The sequence below is a fragment of the Berghia stephanieae genome, chromosome 13 (genome assembly GCF_034508935.2).
Source record: "Berghia stephanieae isolate SIO BIC M18660-M18661 chromosome 13, UCSD_Bste_1.3, whole genome shotgun sequence".
Classification (NCBI taxonomy): Eukaryota; Metazoa; Mollusca; class Gastropoda; order Nudibranchia; family Aeolidiidae; genus Berghia; species Berghia stephanieae.
Window position 1 is genome coordinate 19,991,063 of NC_088372.1, and position 24,000 is coordinate 20,015,062.

The 24,000-nt window shown below is 34.3% G+C and overlaps 2 protein-coding genes across 4 annotated transcripts in view; one reads left to right on the forward strand and one right to left on the reverse strand.

Annotated features, from left to right (window-relative positions):
- Positions 1 to 191: 191 nt before the first annotated feature.
- Positions 192 to 24,000, forward strand: part of LOC144958689 (uncharacterized) — an 80,376-nt gene continuing 56,567 nt past the window's right edge. The window contains exons 1-11 of one of the 3 annotated variants that reach the window (XM_078890827.1): positions 192 to 307; positions 6,667 to 6,729; positions 8,283 to 8,356; positions 15,026 to 15,079; positions 18,576 to 18,635; positions 18,977 to 19,030; positions 19,613 to 19,666; positions 20,393 to 20,446; positions 20,898 to 20,951; positions 21,389 to 21,436; positions 22,093 to 22,146. In XM_078890827.1, coding sequence (XP_078746953.1) covers positions 8,299 to 8,356; positions 15,026 to 15,079; positions 18,576 to 18,635; positions 18,977 to 19,030; positions 19,613 to 19,666; positions 20,393 to 20,446; positions 20,898 to 20,951; positions 21,389 to 21,436; positions 22,093 to 22,146 — 490 coding nt within the window. In that variant the 5' untranslated portion in view covers positions 192 to 307; positions 6,667 to 6,729; positions 8,283 to 8,298. Of the gene's footprint in view, positions 308 to 6,666; positions 6,730 to 8,282; positions 8,357 to 12,997; positions 13,013 to 15,025; positions 15,080 to 18,575; positions 18,636 to 18,976; positions 19,031 to 19,612; positions 19,667 to 20,392; positions 20,447 to 20,897; positions 20,952 to 21,388; positions 21,437 to 22,092; positions 22,147 to 24,000 lie in introns of all 3 variants that reach the window. The other 2 variants (XM_078890829.1, XM_078890830.1) reach the window with 2 other exon arrangements.
- Positions 2,169 to 2,939, reverse strand: LOC144959241 (uncharacterized). Its single transcript, XM_078891781.1, has one exon. It carries the CDS (start codon positions 2,937 to 2,939, stop codon positions 2,169 to 2,171), a length of 771 nt encoding a protein of 256 aa, XP_078747907.1.

Below are 24,000 nucleotides of genomic sequence, written 5' to 3' on the forward strand. Positions count from 1 at the left end.
TTTGCTGATAAAGGGGAAATCCGAATCATCTGTTTCATCTGTTTTTGTAAATTAAATTGAATTTTACATTCAATGTCACATTGTTATTTATTTCTTCGAGCTTCGAGCAGCAATCTTTACATTATTATTATTATATAAAATTAACAATAATGACGTCATAATTTTATGTTTTAGATTTATCTTCGGAAGTAGAATTAGCCATGACGATATACGTTAAAAAATCTTGCCTTTGGATAAAGTGTGTTTACATTTAAATATTGGAGTCTAATACCTATCAGCTTCTTATCCTTTATCAAAATGCACAAAAGTAAGATGAATTTTTATATACTTACGATCAAAAGAAAGTATACACATTTAAAATCGTCGTTACTTTTTTATCCGTTGACGTAGGCTAAAGATTTTCCACTGAGTTGTTTACCATTATCCTTTCTGATTTCTGTGTACCGATAATCGATGTTTTTGTTTTTGACCTGAAATTCGCTCATCACGTCGTGCACGTGCTAAAATGACCTTTTAACCCCTTACTCTGGACAGGAAGTCTGTAGATTGTTTTTTTTTTTTTTGCTATCCGTGTCTTCTTGGATTATTTTTAAGGCAGGAAAACACAATGCCAAATACCATCCATTAATCTACGCAATGTCACGACTTAGTTAAGAACAACATGCACGTGTGATTGCTCATCTTCAACCTGGACAGTCTGTGACCAATGTCGCAAGAATGCTTAATATCACAAGGAGAACTGTATATTCGTTAGTCCCTACCGTTTGTGTCCTTTCAAATCGATCCACTAACGAATATACAGTTCTGCTTGTGATATTAAGCATTCTAGCGACATTGGTCACAGACTGTCCAGGTTGAAGATGACCAATCACACGTGCATGTTGTTCTTAACTAAGTCGTGACATTGCGTAGATTAATGGATGGTATTTGGCATTGTGTTTTCCTGCCTTGAAAATAATCCAAGAAGACACGGATAGCAAAAAAAAAAAAAAAACAATCTACAGACTTCCTGTCCAGAGTAAGGGGCTAAAAAGTCATATTTGCACGTGCGCGACGTGGTGAGCGAATTTCGGGTCAAAAACAAAAACATCGACTATCGGTACACAGAAAGGCTAATGGTAAACAACTCAATGGAAAATCATTAGCCTACGTCAACGGATAAAAAGTAACGACGATTTTAAATGTGTATACTTTCTTTTGATCGTAAGTATATAATATCACTTTTTGTTTATTTCTTGTCTTAAGAAAGGGTAACTAAGATAATACCTACCACAGACTACTAGGAACAGACCAGACAACAGCCACTTTTTAGTGGCTAATCGTCTCTGGTTGCATAAAAAAAGAAAATGGCGGCGCTCGACCTCTCTTGTTCAGATTCTTTATGGTGGAGTAGATAATGAGTTCCCTATATGGCCATGTCAATCATGTAGACATCTTTTGATGATATAAGCCTACCCTTTGATGTCTGCAGTCGCCTTTTCGTTTTCTACGGTCACTCATGGCTAAACAGCCGTCAACAGCTGTCAACAATGAACTGAACCATCGTTAAAACACCGGAAGACGCTCATGGCATAGTTGCGTCACAATCACCACGTTGCGGAATATATTATCCAGGCACGGTTGATCGGTAATAAAAAAGCCAAATTATGTTCTAGTAACATTTGAAACTAGCAAACTATATCACTGATCTAGTCTCATTGAGATATGAAGAATGATATAAAAATCAAGAAAATCGACCGATAAATAAAAAAAGTTGCTAAAAAAAGCTAAAATGAATAAAAGCAATTTTTAAAATCAAATTTATTCGTCAAACAGTTGGTTTTCAACCGATTTTTCTGAAATAAGGACCAATGTTCTTCTTTTTTCAAGCTGATTTCAACAATGTGACTTTCAAATTCCTCAGAATTATATTTTTCACTTTTAGATTTTAGCTTTTATGCCTACTGTTGTGAAGCGAGAAAGTAATTCGAATGATTGCCATGCAAAATATAGGCTTTATTCAACATTTAAATCGACATGATCTGAAAAGAAATTAAAACACAAAGAGTTAGACAATACAGTACAAACACAGATCAATTAAAAACATAAAGTGACAAATAGAACTATCTCTAAACAGTAAACAATATCATGACATCCTTCCCCCCTTGCATGTGGCAAGAGATTTCAAATTATGCTTCTCTATTTCGTAAACTGTATGGTCTCGTCCGAATGAAGCCACTCGTTCTGGAGTTTGAACGGGATTCGTTTTGAGTAGAAAGCTCATTAGGACTGTTAGGATCAGAGACTGATGGTTCGTCCATGGCAGATTTTTGCACTTCACCCGCTTCCACAGTTTGTACATCAAGCTGTTCTAGAACAGTTTCAGGTAAAATATCGTTTCCCACATTCTTTTGAACAGGTTGAAAATGTGGAGTTACGCTCGTGTTGTCAAACGCCATTGGTGATTCTTCATTGGAGGGTTGGGCAGTAGTCATTTCACCAGCAGGGGCTAAGTGACGCAAAGCCACAGTAGTTTCTTTACCATCAGGAAGTCGCACGTAGGCATAGAGCGGATTAGCGTCCAACAGTTCCACTTCGTCCACCAATGGTTCGTATTTAGAGGCTCTTACGTGACGCCTCATCAAAACAGTTCCTGGAGTAGTCAGCCAGCTAGGAAGTGTTGTACCAGTGCTTGACTTTCTATTGTAGCGGAAGATTCGTTCATGAGGAGTCTCATTTGTCGCAGTGCATAAGAGTGATCTTATTGAATGGAGAGAGTCAAGAAGCACTGACTCCCATTGACTAACATTCAATCCACGTGATTTCAGGGCTAACGTGATAGTTTTCCAAATGGTTCCATTCAGACGTTCTACTTGTCCATTTCCCCGGGGATTGTATGGGGTCGTTCGGCTTGACGCGATACCCTTTTTGCACAAGAAATCTTGAAGCTCACTTGACATGAAGTTAGCACCTCTGTCAGAATGTATTGAAATAGGCATTCCAAACAATGAGAACAATTGACACAAGGACTTGATGATAGTTGATGAGCTCATATCAGAGCATGAGAACGCAAAAGGGAAGCGAGAATATTCATCAATAACTGTTAGGAGATACCGATTTTTGGACGATGACGGCAACGGACCCTTGAAATCCACACTCAAAACGCTCGAACGGTTGAGTTGCTTTGACCACTTTGAGGTTCTGCGGTTTGTAGAATGAAGGTTTTAGCTCACGACAAACCCTACAGTTGTTGCAGATTGTTCGTATTTCATCCACGGAATATGGGAGATTCTTTGACCTGACAAAATGGTTCATCCTTGCAATTCCAGGGTGGCAGAGTGAGTCGTGAAGGCTTTTTAAAGTTTCTAAATCTGAAACAGTAGATGAGCAGAACTCCCTTGAAAATGCGTCAGCCGCTACATTTTTTCCAGGTCAATACACAACGTCATAACTGTAGCTTGACAGTTCAATCTTCCATCTTTGGATTTTATCATTCTTGACTTGTCATTTTGCAGAATTTCCGTACATAAAGGCAACGCTTTTCTGATCTGTCACAAGTTTGAAATGCTTTCCAAGAAGATAGTGCCTCCACTTTCGAAGGGCTTCCACAATAGCGTAAGCCTCTTTTTCAATAGAAGAATGCTTCTTTTCACTGTGGTTCAGAGTTCTTGAAAAGAAAGCCACAGGACGTCCACCTTGATTTAGTGTTACTGCGATTGCAATTTCAGAAGCGTCGGTTTCTACAACTAGAGGAGCGTTGTGGTCAATTGTCACGACAGCAGCGTTTTCAATCTCCTTTTTCAAAAGACCAAACGAGTCCTTGGCTTTTCCTGACAATGGAAAGGTGGTATTTTGGACCAGTGGTTGTTTTTATCCGAGAAATGAGGTATCCAGGATGAGTAGTATGCAAACATTCCAATCACTCTCTGCTGAGATTTGATGTTGTGAGGATCTGAAAGTTCTCTCAGTGGCCGTAATCGGTCAGGGTCTGGCTGAATGCAACCTTTGGACACTTGAAATCCAAGTAACTTGATTTGTCTAACAGACTGGATGGTCTTACTTTCATTGAATGTTATATTATGTTCTTTAGCACACCTGAGAAATTTCACAAGGTTTTCATCATGCTCTTGCTGATTTCTGCCACAGAGTGTCACATTGTCTAAGTAAGCAAATGTGTCACTCAGTTTCTCATCTCGAATAATGGAATCAATGATGCGCTGAAAGCAAGCCACTCCGTTAGTGACTCCAAAGGGAATTCGCTTGAATTGGTAGAGATTTCCACTGGCCTCAAACGCCGTATACAGTTTCTCCTCGTCTTTTATTGGGATCTGGTGGTAAGCACTTTGCAAATCAAGGGTGCTATAGACACTGTAGTTTGAAATTGTTTCAATCATTTCATTAATGTTTGGAAGTGTATATGCATCGAGTAGAGTGAAGCGATTGATGGTCTGACTATAGTCCACAACCATGCGTTTCTTGTGTCGCTCGTTAGTTGTCACCAATACCTGCGCTCGCCATGGAGAATCAGATGGTTCGATCACATCCTCGTCAAGAAGTTTCTGAACCTCAGAGTCAATGAATTGCTTGTCTGGTAATGAAAATCGTCTTGATTTTGTTGCAATAGGTCTGACTCCCGGAAGGAGATTCTTGAAAAGAGAAACAGGTTCGATTTCTGCAGCAGTGAGACTACAAACGGAGAAAGTCGGCTTTGATCCTTTGAAGGATATTTGAACTCCATCATGCTGTTCAAGAAAATCATGGCCTAGAAGCAAGTCCGAACACAACCCTGACAGGATGGAAAATTTCACACTCTCATAGAAACGTCCCTGGTATTCCAAAGAGACAAAACAATGACCCTTGGTTGTACTGGAAAGATTAGTAGACGCCATGGAGATTTCTTTCTTTGATTTGAAAATCTTCAATTGGAGACTGTGTGCGATCTCTGTTGAAATGAAATTCTCTGAGCTTCCGGTGTCTATCAACGCTTTAACGGGCTTGTTAAACAATTTCACGTCAATAACAGCTCTGTAGAGACTAGCGGGAGCCGCGGCTGAAAAGGCTGAACTGAGTGTATTCGGGTCTGCTGCAGATGCATATTTGTTTTTACTTTTTGACTGGCATACCTTTTGAAAATGCCCTTTTTTTCCACAACTTTTACACAGCGCCTCTCTAGCAGGGCATTTTGATCGAGGATGTCGTTGGTATCCGCAGAAAAAGCATTTAGAGTTCGTGACTGCAGCATTGAATGAGTCAAGTTCCTTTTCAGAGGGCGGAGGAGCAGTGCTGCCACATGGTACAGTAGTTGGTGTGCTGTAGTTCTGAGAGTGTTTTTCAGTCATCTCCAAGGATCGAGCCTGTTCATAAGCGGCCATAAGTTCGATTGTCTTATTCTCGAGGAGTCGCTGCCTGATCTGATTAGAAGAGAGACCACAGATGAAAGCATCTCGGATAAAATCATCCCTGTTCTTATCAGCAGTAACAGCTTTAAAATCACATTCTTTGGCAAGTCTCTTCAACTTTTGAAGGAACTGATCGAGGGATTGATCTGGTTCTTGCTTTGTAGTAGCCAAGACGTGTCTCGCGAATATTTCGTTTTTTTGGTTTCACGTATATGTTCTTCAGAACGTCAACAGCTGAATTGAATGTAGTACAATCAGCAATACGTTCGTAGACGACAGGATCGACGAAATTGACGAGCCGATTGAGTTTGTTGTCAGTCGCCTGTTCGGGTAACGAAGAGAGAAAGTTGTTGAATGTACAGAGCCAGTGATTCCATTGCTTTGATGCATCAGGCGTATTGGGTTCAGCGCTGAACCGCTCAGTTCGAAGGAATCGTTCCATGTTAAATGTTGAATAAGTTGTTGTGAAGCTAGAAAGTAATTCGAATGATTGCCATGCAAAATATAGGCTTTATTCAACATTTAAATCGACATGATCTGGAAAGAAATTAAAACACAAAGAGTTAGACAATACAGTACAGACTCAGATCAATTACAAACATAAAGTGACAAATAGAACTATCTCTAAACAGTAAACAATATCATGACACCTACTCAAAAAGGTGTTATATTCATTGCGTAACAATAGCGTAATCCATCGACGGTGAGATTCACAATTCTACACGAATGGGCGGTGGCGGTAGATCAAAGAGGTGTACCAAATTTATTTACCAACTACTTTTCTTAGTGCTAAAATAATAATTTCGCGTCAGAAAAAAATAACTCTCAAGTTCCAATCTCTTTATTACAATAAAATTGATACCACGAATGACAAAATCGCCCCACAAATAAGGGAGTTATAAATTATTCATAATATTTTTTAAAGTTATTAATATAGACCCGATCATTGGAGCCAAGTCTAAAATGTACAAGTAAAAGTGTAGTTTAATATGTCTAATTTGGTTTATCATCATAAACCTGGCCTTTTTTTTCTATTTTCCGTCCACAAATCAAGGTTAATCGAGCTCAGTCAGTCAGTCATATAGAGATTAAACCGCACAGCATCCCTGGTTGTATAAAAAAGAAAATGTCGGCGCTCGACCCCTCACTAGAACTTTTGATCACGTTTTCCTACCTGTTGTTGTCTCTAGTCCTGTATTCTCTATGATACCTACATCATCAATTTTACCACAATCAATATAAACTTAAAATACCTCATTTCCTCAATTCTAATTGTATTTTCTTTCAGCAAAAAATGACTTCTTCCAAAATACCTCCATGAAATTATTCTAAAGCAGACGTGAGCTGAGAGGTTGGTCACCATTTTACGAGTACAGTATTATATAACATGATCTAGTACTCTTATTTAAAGTTTGATTGTAGATATTTTAAAGGGAGGCCTTCCGAAAGCTCATACATCCCCAGTAGGTACCCCCCCAGTATTCTTTTTTTTTTATATAATGTTCTAGTAAAAAAAAGTTTCCCCCTCCCAAACCCCGTACTAGAACATTATAAAAAAAGAATACTGAGGATGTAGAAGCTTTCGGAAGGCCTCCCATTTTAAATACTCATATTGTTGCAATATAAATTTAGGGGGGGGGGGGTTTCATTGGATTGTCAATATTTGGAGTGATCTAGTTCTCTTTACTATTTAAAGAATTAACTCACTAAGATATGGATGTGGACATTGTTGATGTCTGCCATAGTCAAAATCAAGTGTTTGGACTTTCATAAAGCTCAGTTATCAACGTCCTTGTTGTCAGTTAAAAATGTGGATAATAACAAGAAATGAAGTGAGAAGGAAAGTTTTAGAATACAATATTGTCTTCTGGCACTTTCCTACTCACTTCATTTCTTGTTTTTATCAACATGGTGCCTGCTCCACTCATTTTACAAAAAAAAAAAATGGGGAGCTTATTCAGTTTGATAAATGCGTTGAAATTGAATTGAAAAGTTTGATGTCAAAAAATTGGTTCCTATTTCATTGGAAGTGTAAAATCACTCTTCCGGAGGACTGGATACACACCTTGTGTAATTCGTCTTCAGGAGTCAGAGTGATGCAATCTTATTTTTCAGTCCAAACATACGCTGGTCGTCAATAGAAATTATCTATCCTCCCTCTTTTATTTCCCGCAATCCTAAAAAACGGTCGATACATTCTACTGCTGAAATAGTCATGCCACGTTTATTACACCTTATCTGAAGGACTGGTTACATACACAGTCCTAAGGATTTAGGAATCAAAGAGTGGAGCAGTTGATGTCACGACTTCTCTTCCCTTTTACGTCAACATATCAAAGTATAATAATAATAATAATAATAATAATAATAATAATAATAATAATAATAATAATAATAATAATAATAATAATAATAATAATAATAATAATAATACTTTATTGCATCCCAAAAAGGAATATTTTTTTTCGATAGGCTTTTGGCAGCAAACTCACAGACTACAACACCATTTATGAATTATAAATATACTAATGAATATAAAAATCAGGAACAATATATGCTTCACATCCATTTTGAATAAAAATTGGTCGTAAATTCCGGCGATTGAATGATAAATTAATTTTTAAAAATATGTGTAAAAATACGTAAACATTCACAACACGTCTGTTGTCGCCGGAAGCCAGCGTAACTATGCAAAACCATTGTTGCAAACCAGGCGCCATGGACATTTAAAGTCAGAGGGGAAACTTTTATCTTATTCAAGACTGTAGCACATTCAGTGGATTCCAAACTATATATAACACCACACGATATATTTTTTCAATAATTTATTGTTATACTCTACATATAAAACCATACGATAAATTAATTCAATGAATTATTCTTATACTCTCCGTGCCCACTCAGTTGAACAATAATCACCATGAACTTCCTAGGAGTGATAGCATGTCTACTCATTTTAATGGCAACTACTAGAGGAGGTAAACCATTATTATCATACTGTTTATCATCCTCCTCCTCCTCCTCCTCCTCATCATCATCATCATCATCATCATCATCATCATCATCATCATCATCATCAACAACAAATTCATCATCATTATTATTATCATCATCATCATCATCATCAACATTGTTTCATCATCATCATCATCCTCATTGTTTTCATCATTTATCTCATCCTCCTTCACCACCTCATTGACCCTTCCTCCTCCTCCTTCTGATCATCATCATAATCAACATCATCACCACTATCACAGCCATGATCATCCTCTTTATTACACAGCGAAACCCCAGTTTAACAGGTCTGGATATAACAGACACCTGGTTATAAGAGAGGTTTTTAAAATCCAAGTTTTCCGCTGGTCCCACCATCATTATTATAAAGAGGTTCCAGTGTAAACGGTCAAGCGAAATTGAAGGAGATCTTTAATTGGATGGTTCGCACTGATTGAAACCTCTTATTTCTAAGCTTACTATTTCGATTGAGACTTGACGATTACATAATATCAATAATAATAATAATAATAATAATAATAATAATAATAATAATAATAATAATAATAATAATAATGTTTTGCTGTAGCGCTTAAGCATCCACTTAAAAGCGCTCTGCAGCGCTTTACAATTAACTCAAACGCACAACAACCCACTCACTACCCCGCCCCCCCCCCCCCCCCCCCCCACACACACACATAAACACACACAGACACATGCCCACACATATGTATTTCGAAAAAAAAAAACGTCCATCATAAAATGGCCTGTAAAATAATTTTGTCTTTAGGTGATTCTTAAATGTTAGAACAAAAGGGGCAGAATGTGTTCTAAAAAGGAGAGATTTCCATAGACCTGGAGTTATACAGTTAAAAGCTTTTTTGGTGAAAATTATTAATGCAGTTTATTTAATTTCATTAAAAGAGATTCTGGTGATTAACAAATTCAATTACTGCTTCTTAATATTGACGCGATTAATCTTAAGCCAGTTTCCATCTGATAGCACCGCGTGTTCCAAAATTGTCACATTCTGGGCTAACAGAAGCATCATCTACAAATTTAAAGAAGAAAAGATATCATTTTTAAAAATATGGAAAGGACTGTCATGTCCGCATGTCTATGTTTACGTTTTCGATGTTTATATATTATAAAATGATGGAGAGAAGAGAGAGAGAAACATTACCTCTTATCAGACACGATTATGTAACGTGTACAGACGTAGACGATGTGAGGCTATATGGTCTTGAGGTATGACACACTCGCCTTCGAATCGCATGGGTTCAACCCCGCTCGAAGCGACGCATAGTTGAGTCCTTTGAAAAGGCTCTTTATCTCACCGTACCAAGGTATAAAATGAGTACCCGGCCATTAAGAGCATTGTTTCTGTCGGGAAAAACGAACTAATTGTGTTTACTGACCAATAAATCCAGACATCGAACCTCAGTGGTTTTATACCAAGTGTTCTTTTTTTCAAGAAGAACATACTTTTATGGACTTATACGTCGATTTAAGCTAGGAAAGAGTTGCATCCCTTAGTTATTAGCTAATTGATTTTAGTAACAACTTAATTAGTTACTATTCATTAAGTCCATTGTTTAAAATATTATTTGTGCTTACAAATATCGGAGTGGTATACCCTAGAGAAGGATGCCCTCGTTGTTGCTTACTTCGACTTCGAACTGGTTGCATGAATGCATGGATAATTTGAGTAGGCGTCGACCATTACTCACCAGTTATTGCCCATAAAATTCACTGCGTGATCGATGTGAACTCGACTCCACGGATGAAGAATGGTTTAAGTTTGTCCGTTTTGGAATCTGATTTTGACCATTTACGACTCGTGTTTCTCATGACAACGGATGTGGTGTCATCTTTAGCGGATTCTCTAGCGATGACTCCTGGGTCAGTAGCTCGTAACTATTTTCCAATTGTAGAGATTGTAAACACTGTGTTGACATTTTCTCCATCTTCCTCTCGGTCGAAGACTGGGTCGGCACTTGCAGGAAGTCTGCTCAGTGCATCAGCATTGCCGGCCATGATGAGCTGTCTTACAATATTCAATTCTATAGTCATGCTGACTTAGTGTCAAGACCCATCTGGCTAGGCACTATCCTCACGCAATCGGGTCGGACAACGCAGCGTGCTCACTTCTGACGAATTTCAGACATGGTGTAGGGATAGGGGAATCAAACATCTCACTGGAGCTCCCTGTCATCCGCTACAAACGGTGCCGGAGAACGACTCGTGGGAAGTTTTAAAAAGGCTTCTTTTCCTCCAAGACAAATCTGGCAACAATTTCTTATGCAATATCGTCGCACACTTTTAGCTTCTGGTTCGTCACCGAGTGAATTGCTTTTTGGTCGCCCATTATCCAACTCAAATTCCAAACCACGTATAGCAAAAACTCGTTATGAAGTTGGGACACACATTAATTCGTTACGTTTTGGTAATAGAAATGACGGAGAGGCGAATGGATTTCCGCAACTGTCACCAAAGTGTTGGGACCACGTCATGTCATGTTAACTTTCCAGAGAGATGGAACAACTTGGAAGCGTCATATTGAACAAATAAGGCCACGTTACAACCTTTCTCGCCAAAACCTGCTTCAGCAAATGATACCAAACAGGACGATTTCGGCGTTACCAATCCTATAGGTGATAAATGTGGGCGTTCATCATCGTATGCAGGTACCCCCGGAGCAGAATCGAATCGTGAATCGGATCGCGTCCAACTGAGAAGATGATCAAAAAACATCCAGCAAGGAAGGATGGAAGGGAGAGTTTGATTCCCTAGTTACGCCCAAATGGCATGTTTTAAGGGTTTTTATAAAGAAGGGTCAAGATAACAGCATTAGCATAGGATAATAGACAAATGGCAATTGTGTCTACCTCACATTTTGGGGCTCCCTTCGCAAAATCGTCTGAATCCAATTTCTTTATCAGTAGCCAAGAGTGGCGGCTACAGTGTGTAAAATTAAGACTTTCCACGGTCTCTGCCACCCTTGCTTCCTTTCTTCAGAGACGGATGTATTCTATCGGCTACGTACTGGGACTGGGTCTGTGGGTACTTCATGTTACAGCTTTTTCGACTCTTCCGCCTAACAAGGGATGTAGATTTTACATTTACTCTGTGAAATGGAGCGGGTTACGCTCTTATCCTGCAGCTTATTAAAATCTGGTTATGTTCTAGGACTTGGGAAGAACAGCAGGTCAGACCTGTTCGATACAGGAAAAAAAATTCCTCCCAGTTGGCCTTCCTGGAATTCCATCTGCAGAGTGGGAGAGACTGCACCCTCGGGATTGTCACTCCAGCTGTGTCAAGTACCGCCTGTGCAGGTACATCAATGACAGTCCGATTAACCTGCAACGCTCCCTTTGTTACATAGGGTGTGGTCAGGAGTATACTCCTCGTGACAGATGCCTTTGAAGTTACCTTTGGCTGTAGGATCATACTCTGCGTGCAGATCTTTACTGCCAATCCATGTAAGGAGTTGTCTAACTGCCTCGTTGCAGTCGCTGTAGCCCCACTCTTGGTGGTGGCAATTAATGTCTCCCAGACAGATGGAAGAATGGCTATCCACTGTGCGTGACCGGTGGTGTAATCCTAGTAGCTCTTGGAGGTGCGTGTCATAATATGTTGTACAAATAAAACCCAACCGTCTCCACGGAAATTCTATTTGCCCCGTTGCTTGACTGGAAACACAGTTCAAATCCTACCCCATCCTCATTATTCTCCTGACCAGTCCTTGTGACTTATTTTTGTTCCCATTTGTCAAGGAAAAAGATAAATTTCTGGATCGGGTAAAAGAAATAAATTATTCACAGCGTCTCAAAATACTCTCTTTGAGCTTGAATGCAACGTTTCATCCTCTTGTGTGGCTGTGTGGTCTTGTAGTAAGGCATTCGCTTTCGGATCGGAAGGTCTTGGGTTCGAACCTCGCTCGGCGCATAGTTGAGTCCTTGGAAAAGTCTATTTACTCACATTCTCTCACCGTACTTAAATGTAAAATGAATACCCGACCGTTAACAGCGTTGTCTCTGTCCGAAAAAAAATGTAATATCGCCTACGGCGTCTTGTCCCGTCCTACCTGTTCAGTGTTGCTGTAGTAATCAATAAGAATAAAAGTGTTAACAATAATCATTATGATCATGATGATGATGATGATGATGATGATGATGATGATGATGACGATAATGATCATAATGATGAGTATGATAATTTTGATGATTATGATGATGATATGATGAACATAATGTCGATGTTGAATATGATGATGAAAATAATGATGGTGATGATGGTGATGATTATGATATTGACGACGATGACGATGATGATGACGACAACGAAGATAATAATGAAGATGATGATGATGATGATGATGATGATGATGATGATGATGATGATGATGATGACGATGTTAATAATAACAATAATCATCTTTAATTCTCAACTGCCTCCCCCCCCCCATCTCCCTCTCAAATTCTCTCTCTCTCTCTCTCTCTCTCTCTCTCTCTCTCTCTCTCTCTCTCTCTCTTTGTGTCTCTGTGTGTGTATGTGTGTGTGTGCTTGTGTGTGTGTATGTGTGTGTGTGTGTGTGTGTGTCCGTTTTACATTTTTTCTCACAGGTTCTGATTCGTTTGGTAAGTTGCATTACTTTCAATTTTCCTGAATAAGAATTGATTCAACGATAGCAGAATATTTTCGTTCATTTTATTGGTTTAATATTGGGTGTAAAAGACAGCTTATAGACAATTAATTATAATCTTTTCATGGGCATCAATACAAATCCAACGATTTTCTATTTTGGGTAAAATTGTTATTCAACCGGGTAGAAGACAATATTTAATGATGGCGAATCGAAGGTCTAATACCCTACAGTTGGTCAAAAAAATATCTAAGAATCTTCCATATAGGGGCGGAATACACATATTAAAACACCCCTTTTGTAGTCTTTAATTGAATAAACAGACGTGTACATATTATGCAGGTCTCATATCCGAACGCAATTATGGGCCTAGTTTAATATTATTGTAATGGAAATTGTGCGTCCCTTTTTTTTTTTTTTTAGATTTCCGTTGCAGCAATGGGCCCTTCATGAATTGGGTTGACAGACCTGCAAATAAGTGCACATCGGAATAAACCATTCAAGCTAAAAATGCATTAACGACCGCTTGTGACGTAATCGTGTTTTTGGTTTTAGCAATTTAAATCTTAGGTCACTGTAAGCAGTCATTAATCGAAAGCCTCATGACTTCTGACTCCCAGCTTTTAAAATATTATTTTTCACCTTGGCACCGAAGAGAACGTGTATTCAATTTGGTCATCATAACTTGTTACGTTATTTAAATAACACAAACAAAGTGGAGCAATAGGCATTAATATGATTTTTTGTTTGTTTGTTTGTTTGTTTGTTTGTTTGTTTGTTGGAAATCTACATACAACTTAGTACAACTTCTAATCTCGCGTTACTTACAAATTCTGTTTCATCTTCTGATATCTTAATATTTACTCAAGTTAAAGACCATTCACTAAGAAACTGTGCAACAGGGTCGTTATAATAATATTATAGCGTTTGACCAATATTGAATAACTCGTAACCTAGGAGAAGTCCTCCCAATTTTGGGATGGTCATCGGTCCGAAAATCCAATAAAGGTTAAAAACTGTAAATCCTTTCATTTCTTTGTTTTATTAGGTAAAATTGTTTTGTTTTGTTTTTTGTTTTTTTTTGTTTTTATCGTGCTATAACCCATGCTCGCAAGATCGTAGTTTTAATTGGCGTTGTAGAACAAACCCTTAAAAAAACTCAGTTTAATAAATACAAATAAATGAAAGATAGGAATTAATAACCGGTGGCGAAGTGGCCGAGTGGTAAAGGCAGGCATTGCACAGTGACCCGGAACTCCCGGGTTCGAGCCCTGCTTCAGGCACTTTCGTTATTTTTCCCTGGGCAAGATTATTAACCCCTAATATGTCACTTGGACAACCTGGATGATAGCTGTTGACATCAGACATCTTGTTTGATGAATTATCTATATTTATTTATTCGTGGAATGCCTAGGCGACTATCCTCATTTTCAAAAAATCAATACACGCTGTCAGAAATGTAGTAACTGTCTAAACATGAAAAGCTTGTTTCTCTAAATTTTTCTTATAGCAGATATAATCCCACACGTAATTATATTGAATCAGATATGTATAATAATAATAATAATAATAATAATAATAATAATAATAATAATAATAATAATAATAATAATAATAATAATAATAATTATAATAATAATATAACATGAAATAGTTATTATGATAATGCTAATGATAATAATAATCATCACCACCATCTTCTTCATCATCATTATTATCATCATCATCATCATCCTCACCATCATCATCATCATCATCATCGTCATAACAGATGATGGGTTGAATCTGGATGGGGAAGGTACCAATCCTAGCAAAGAACGTTTGAGTAAGTTGCGCGATATCTCTTTTTCAAAATAGTAATATTAATAATAATAATAATAATAATAATAATATAATAATAATAATAATAATAATAATAATAATATAATAATAATAATGAAAATAATAATAATAATAATAATAATAATAATAATAATAATAATAATAATAATAATAATAATAATCGCAGGGGATGAATTTAAAGGAGTTCCGCAAACTGCCTCCCCGGTCGGAGGACTCATGGGTAAGTTGCACTATTTCCTTTTTTCAGAAATAGTATTATATGAAATAATAATTTGAAGTGCTTAATATCCATTGTTAGAAAATGTAGTAACTCTAAACATTAAATGCTTGATTATTCTAAAACTTTCCTGTAACAATCTGATCTGTATATACATGATGATAACGATAAGGAATATAATATTATTGAGATATGATATAGCGTAATAAAATAGTATAATAATAATAAAAATAATAATAATATAATAAATAATAATAATATAATAAAAATATAATATAATAATAATAATAATAATAATAATAATAATAATAATAATAATAATAATAATAATAATAATAATAATAATAATAATAATAATAATAATAATAATAATAATAATATGACGGCCCCCATCGATTAAATAAAATACTCTCCAAAAGTTTGTAAAACCAGCTCAGAAGTGATATAGGTCTGTTACTTTCGGCCACTTTGGCCTGCTTTCCCTGGCTTCAGGATGGCAACTATCTTAGCGAGATCGGGATATATGCCATCTATCCCTACTGTTTCGTGTTCTTGACATCGTTAATGACTGCACCTGCTTCTCTGAGGCTGAACGGGGATGTCCAGTCCGATTCCTCCGCAGGTAGCGAGTCCAAAATTGTACGTTATGTCATGCGGACACCGGGCTCGAAAAGATGATTCGGATGATTCTTGACAAGTGTGTCTGCCTCACACTCCTGTGCAGCCTTCGCCAAATTTAGGTCAGGATTCATTTTCTTTATCAGTCACCAAGCGTGGCGGCTAGAGTGTGTTAAGTCGTGACTTTCCACGGTCTCCTGCCACCGTTATTTCCTTCCTATCGGTTATGTCCTGGGACTGGGTCTGCTGGTACTCCTTGTACAGCTTTTCCAACTCCTCCATCCAGCTGGGGGTGTAGAATTTCCGTTTGAGCGCTCTTAACCAGCAGCCTGTTAAATCTGATTATGTCCTCGGACTTGGCTGTCGATATCGGAACTGAATTCTTCCCAATTAGCCTTCCTGAAGTTCCATCTCCAGAGCGTGAGAGACTGCACCCTCAGAATCGTAAACCCCGCTGGGATAAGTACCGCCTGTATGCGAGAAGTCGCCGATAGCTGTCCGCTTCACCTGCAGCGGTTCTCTGTTCGCTCCCTTCGTGACAAAGGTGAGATCAGGAGTATACTCCTTCTTATGGCAGGTGCCCCTAACGGTACCCTTGGCTGAAGGATCGTACACTAGGTGTAGATCGTTACCGTCCAACCATGAGTAGAGTTTTCTACCTGACTCATTGTAGTCTCGGTATCCCCATTCGTGGTGGTGACTGTTATAGTCTCCCAGACAGATGGAAGGATGGCTAACCACCGGGACCTGTGGTGTAGTCCAAGTCTCTCTAGGTGGTTTGTAGATGTTGTGTAAATTCAGCCCACCCACCTTCACGGAAATTCTATTCACTCCGTTGCTTTCCGTTGCGCTCTATATGGCCCTTACCCGCGAAGGCGCCTTATCGTAGACGCTAACACCTCCTTTGAGCCTCGAAGTGTCCTTTCGCTGGACCACCTGATAGCCTGGAATCTGAAATCGAGAAGATTGCTCGCCTGAATAAAGATAGGTTTCCTGTAGTGTGAGAATATAGACGCAATGGGCGGCCAGTAGCTTTGACAAAAGCTCAATTTTTGCCAAGCTCTGGCTCTCGATATTGAGGGGACAGTTTGTGCGTCTGGTTGCTAACCCTCGTATCGCATTTTCCAGCTAAAAATGCATTGGGACGTTCACTTATTTCTGGACCGTGCCGACGACCCTGGCAACACGAAATTGGATATAATTTGAACTTGCTAAATATTTATGTTGAAATTTAAACGTGCAAAATGGATTAATGAACCATTTAGTTGGACAATTAACTGGGAATAATAATAATAATAATAATAATAATAATAATAATAATAATAATAATAATAATAAACAATAATAATATAATAATAATAATAATAAATAATAATATAATAATGATAAATAATAATAATAATAATAATATAATAATATAAAATAATAAAATAATAATAATGATAATAATAATAATAATAATTATGGCGTGAGGATAAAAGGCGGCTGATCGCTTCGCGATCGGTGAATCTGTTTCCTGGGCATAAAATAATGAAGAACATAGTAGTGGAGCCCGGAATGGCCGAGGCCATCCGAGCACCAGGTGGATCTCCATTAGTCACATAATATTAGGGCGGGCGATTCAAAGGGTCTGTAATATGCTCGACATCCGGATGGTCTCGTGACGTTCAACCGGAAATACTCCTTTGCCCTCGATTTGCCTCAAGCTCCACAACCAACGACATGGTAGGCGATCCACGAGGGGAGTCCATATGGCGAAAGCTCGTTGGCAAATTTTGAGGATTGGCGAGTATGGTGGTAAATTCGCTATTGTATATTCCCCTATTTTCGCGTCATCGGCATGGCCATGCGCTCTTGCCTTGTCAAAAATCATACAAACCGCTGTATATTCATCAAGGAGTGGGAGGCGGCTCACATGATGGAGGAAACAGTCAAAATGATAATCTGCGGTCTGCCACCTTCAGAAAGCTCATAGTAGATTGGTCCTCGCTGGGCACTCTCTGCGAACATCATTGTAAAGGTCTCAAAATTGTCCTCGATGCCTGGAGCTCATCAGGTAATCTTGTACCCATATCCTGATTTATTTGATTTAGTGTACAAGCTGGGTGTTCATTAATGTTGTGGGATATGATTTGTTTCATCAAATCGTTAATTGTATCGTTTACCTCCACAATGCAATGACACCGTTCAATCTATATCCATCCCACATTTTAACGATTCCGTATGTAATATCATTTCTTTTTATATTCGGCAAACGAGCAAACTCTATATCGTTCTCTCCTCTTTGAAATGCATCTTTGATTTGTCGTTGAGCAAAAGCGCGGTGTAGTTATTGAGTATGAAACATCTCAATCGCAATATTCTCTGTTGAATGAATTGTGTTCATAGTCGGTATCAAACTTTTACTTGAATTCTTGGGACAAATAATGTCGTCACTTCTAGCTAGGAACACTCAAACACTCGTTTTGTTTTTGAGGATATTTGAACTTGCTATGTTGAATTAAAGTTGCCTATGCTAAAATTGGATATTTGAAGTTGCTAAATCTTTCTGTCGAAATTTAAACTTGCAAAGTGGATTTATGAACTATTTAGTTGGACACGTCACTGGGAATAACTATAAAAATAAGTACATTATAATAATTATAATAATAATAATAATAATAATAATTAATAATAATAATAATAATAATAATAATATACAATAATAATAATATATAATAATAATAATAATAATAATAATAATAAAATAAATAATAATAATAATAATAATAATAATAAATAATAATAATAATAATGATATTAATAATAATCCTCCTCCTCCTCCTAATCATAATCATCATCATCATCATCATCATCATCATCATCATCATCGTCATGACAGATCCTGACTTTAATCTGCTTCAACAAAGTACCGAGATTGTTTCGGAATTTGGATTTGTCAGTAAGTTGCACCATGTCCCTTTTTCAGAAATAAATTGTTATATGAACTGATAATTGATTTTTTTTTAATTTATCCATTATTAGAAAATCTAGCAACTGTCTGAATATTAAATACATTAATATTGGTATGATCTCAATGTTCAAAATAACAATAATCTGATCTGTATGTGCATGATGATGAAAACAACAATAATATTAGTTATAAAAAATAATGTTCACAAATTATAATTATCATCATAATAATTATAATACTAATAATAATAATAATAATAATAATAATAATAATAATAATAATAATAATAATAATAATATTAATAATAATAACAATAATAATAATCACAGACAAAGAGCTTAAAGAGTATAAGCAAACTGCCTCCCTGGACATTGGAAGCACGGGTAAGTTGCAATATTTCTTTTTTTCAGAAATAGTTTTAGATGAAATTATAATTTAATGTATTAAAGACCCATTTTTCGAACAGATAGAATCTGTCTAAACATTGATTTCTTGATTATTATAATTTTTTTCCTGTATACAATAACGATAATAGTAATACTCTGATCTGTAAGTATAAGGTGATAAAACTATATAAAACAAATAATAATAATAATAATAATAATAATAATAATAATAATAATAATAATAATAATAATATAATAATAATAATAATAATAATAATAATAATAAAATAATAATAATAATAATAATAATAATAATAATAATAATAATAATATATAATAATAATAATAATAATAATAATAATAATAATGATAATACTATTAATAATAGTACTATTATAATAATAATAATAATAATAATAATAATAATAATAATATATAATAATAATAATAATAATAATATAATATAATCATATCATATCATATCATCAAATTATCATCATCATCATCCTCATCATCATCATCATCATCATCATCATCTCATATCATCACATATCATCATCATCATCATCATCATCACAGACGATGGCCATAAACAGCAATTTCAAAGTACCCCGACGGTCAAAGGACGTTTGGGTAAGTTGCACTATATTCCGTTTTTAAGAAATTGTTTTTTTTTTAACTAATCATTTGAAGTATATATTACTCATTGTTAGAACTTCTTGTAACCGTCTAAACGCCACATGCTTGATTATTATACATTTTTTCATTACATTATCACACATAAATAAATATTATCTGAAAGCTCGTTCAGAATCATAATGATCTTATGTCTTTGTACATAATGATGATAATATTAGATATAATTTTTATGATAATAATAATAATAATAATAATAATAATAATAATAATAATAATATAATAATAATAATAATAATAATAATAACAATAAAAATAATAATAATAATAATAATAATAATAATAATAATAATAATAATAATTAATAATAGTAATAATAATAGCATTAATAATTATTTTAGTAATGATGATGATAATAATAATAATAATAATAATAATAATAAATAATAATAATAATAATAAATAATATAATAATAATAATAATTATAATAATAATAATAATAATAATTATAATAATATAATAATAATAATATAATAATAATAATAATAATAATATAATAATAATAATAATAATAATAATAAATAATAATAATAATAATAATATAATAATAATAAATATATAAAATAATAATAATAAAAATCATCATCATCATCATCATATCCTCGTCATCATCATCATCATCATCATCATCATCATCATCATCATCATCATCATCATCACAGACGATGGCCATAAACAGCAATTTCAAAGTACCCCGACGGTCAAAGGACGTTTGGGTAAGTTGCACTATATTCCGTTTTTAAGAAATTGTTTTTGTAACTAATCATTTAAAGTATATATTACCCATTGTTAGAACTTCTTGTAACCGTCTAAACGCCACATGCTTGATTTTTATACATTTTTTCATTACATTATCCCACATAATAATGATAATAATAATGATGATGATAATAATAATAATAATAATAATAATAATAATAATAATAATAATAATAATAATAATAATAATAATAATAATAATATAATAATAATAATAATGATAATAATATTAATAATGATAATAATAATAATAATAATAATAATAATAATAATAATAATAATAATAATAATAATAATGATAATAATAATAATAATAATAATATATAATAATAAATAATAATAATAATAATAATAATAATAATAATAATAATAATAATATAATAATAATAATAATAATAATAATCACAGAGGATGAGCTTAAACAGCTTTCGCATACCGCTCCCCTGGTCCAAGAAATCTTTGGTAAGTTGTACTATTTCCCTTGTTCAGATAAATAGTTTGATATGAACAAATTTTTATTTACTACTGGACATAAAATGGTTGGTTATATCCCAAAATATATGATACTACATGAATTATTACAGATCTGATCTCTACGTGCATTTCCATATTAATTTGATCTATATTTACATTGTGATAACAACAACAACAACAAAATAATAATAATAATAATAATATAATAATAATAATAATAATAATAATATAATAATAATAATAATAATAATAATAATAATAATATAATAATAATAATAATAATAATAATAATAATAATAATAATAATAATAATAATAATAATAATAATAATATATAATAAAATAAAAATAATAATATCATCATCATCATCATCATCATCATTACCATCATCATCATCATCATCATCATCATCATAATCATCACAGGTGATCACCGTATACAACTATTTCCAAGTACGGTCAAAGGACATGTGGGTAAGTTGGTCTATATTCCATTTTTCAGAATTAGTCTCATATGAACTAATCATTTAAAGTATATATTGCCCATTGTTTGACATTCTTGTAACTGTCTAAACATCGAATGCTTTATTATTATACATTTTTCTTTACATAATCCCACATAAATAAATGTTGATCTCAAATCTCCGTTCAGAATCATAATAATCTTATGTCTTTTTTCATGGTGATGATAACATGAGATATAATATTGATGATTATAATAATAATGATAATAATAACAAGAAGAAGAAGAAGAAGAAGAAGAAGAAGAAGAAGAAGAAGAAGAAAAAGAAGAAGAAGAAGAAGAAGAAAGAAAAGAAGAAGAAGAAGAAGAAGAAGAAGAAGAAGAAGAAGAAGAAAAAGACGACGAAGAAGAAAAGTAATAATAATAATAATAATAATAATAATAATAATAATAATAATAATTATTATTATTATATTATTATAATTATTATTATGATGATGATGATGATGATGATGATGATGATGATGATGATGATGATGATATAATAATAATAATAATAATAACAATAATAATAATAATAATAATAATAATAATAATAATGATAATAATAACAATAACATCATCATCATCATCATCATCATCATCATCACCGTCATCATCATCACAGATGATGGCCATAAAGAGCTATTTCAAAGTACCCCGACGGTCAACAGAGATCTGGGTAAGTTGCAGTATATTCCGTTTTTCAGAACTAGTTTTGTAAGAACCAATCTTAATAATCACGTTTAATGAGCTTTTAATCGCTTTCGCATACTGCCTCGCCGTTCGAAGGAAGATTGGGTAGGTTGTACTATTTCACTATTTCATGAAAATTATTTTGAATGAACTATTATTATACCTCCTTCAGTAATGGATTACAAAGCGATTGCTAGGTTCCTGTAAATGCCGATAAATGCTCGCTTATATAATCGCAACACTCAATGAAGTTACTACTTTTTTTAGGTCTTAATTTCCGTGACACAAATAACAGACGTCAAACTAAAGGAAATAAACGATGATTGTGTTCTATAAGCCTTGGAAGGACTATCTCCGAGGTTACGAAATAATCAATATTGGTCAAAAAATATACTATCACGCCCCAGTTGTACAATTGTCTATAAACCTATCCTTAAAACCAATACCTACGAAAGTGTTGGAGGAGTAAATATACATTTTTAACTAAGTGGGTATTAACATTTGACTAGAGCTTAATTTAAAGTTAAAATGTCAACAACAAACAAACAAAATCATCGCATAGTTGGTTCTACTCCCCAATGATTTTTTAAATTACTAATTGACGTAACATGTAATGTTGATCCACCACAATACAACCTTAGCCGCAGAAGAATACAATCAAATGGTTTGGATATTATTGGGATTTTCTCTTATTGAAAGGTTCCAAAACACAAGTACACACTATCAGAATAAATTACATTGTAATAGTTTGTGACTGTTAGATTTATTTAAATCGGAGGTTCTTAAACCGGTGCTATGGTCAAGAATTCGATTCCGAAGACCAATGCAAGTTCAAAAACTATATAGTGATTTATAGTATTTAATACCCGTTTTTGAAAATCTAGAAATTAACATTAAATGCTTGATTATTATTAATTTTCCTATAAATAATAATACTCTGATCTGTATGTACATGATGATGATTGTTATAACAATAGTAATAATAGTAGTAATAATAATGATAATAATAATAATAATATTATTATTAATAATAATAATAATAATAATAATAATAATAATAATAATAATAATAATAATAATAATAATGATGATGAGATGATGATGATGATGATGATGATGATGATGATGATGATGATGATGATGATGATGATGATGATGATGATGATGATGATGATAATAATGATATCCCTACCCGAGTCGTGTTGCTCAATGTTAATTTCCACAATACAGAAGTATGACAATCAAATTAGATCGGTGTCTGTTCATATTTTTCCTTCTTGGAAAAAGATTTGATTTCGCCATTAATTAACATTAACGTAGTGTTTTGTTTGTTTGTTTGTTTTTTTTGGGGGGTTTTTCAGCACCTCTATTGAGGATGTGTCTTACCTTGTAGTCCATCGCAGAAAGTTGGTCACAAAAATCATATTATGATATATGTACGTGCTTGTTAAATAAAATATAAATATATGAAACAACAAGCGCTTGTGACGTCCCATCGAATTTTAAAACTACAAAATAGAAGTAGCATTAAAAATAAAATTAATCTATTTGAAAGACATTAGGTAGGTGGGTTCCGTAGTGTCGTAGTTGAGCTGTCAGACTGGAGTCTTTAAGATACTGGGATCGAATATATTTTTTGTTATTATTCATTTATTATTTGTACATAAAAAAATCCCCAACAAAACAACATTGGTATATTTACACTATTATATTTCATAATACTTTATCGTTATCGTCAGTATTTGTTTACCACATTTGTTTGTTGTTGTTTTTTTTAAATTTGATTTGATTTGATTTTTGTTTGTTTGTTCTGTTTTTTAAACTGTTAATCAGTTTTTAA

Excerpts from the sequence above, each read along its gene's own strand:
- LOC144959241 (XM_078891781.1), bottom strand. The coding sequence starts at position 2,939 with ATGTCAAGTGAGCTTCAAGATTTCTTGTGCAAAAAGGGTATCGCGTCA.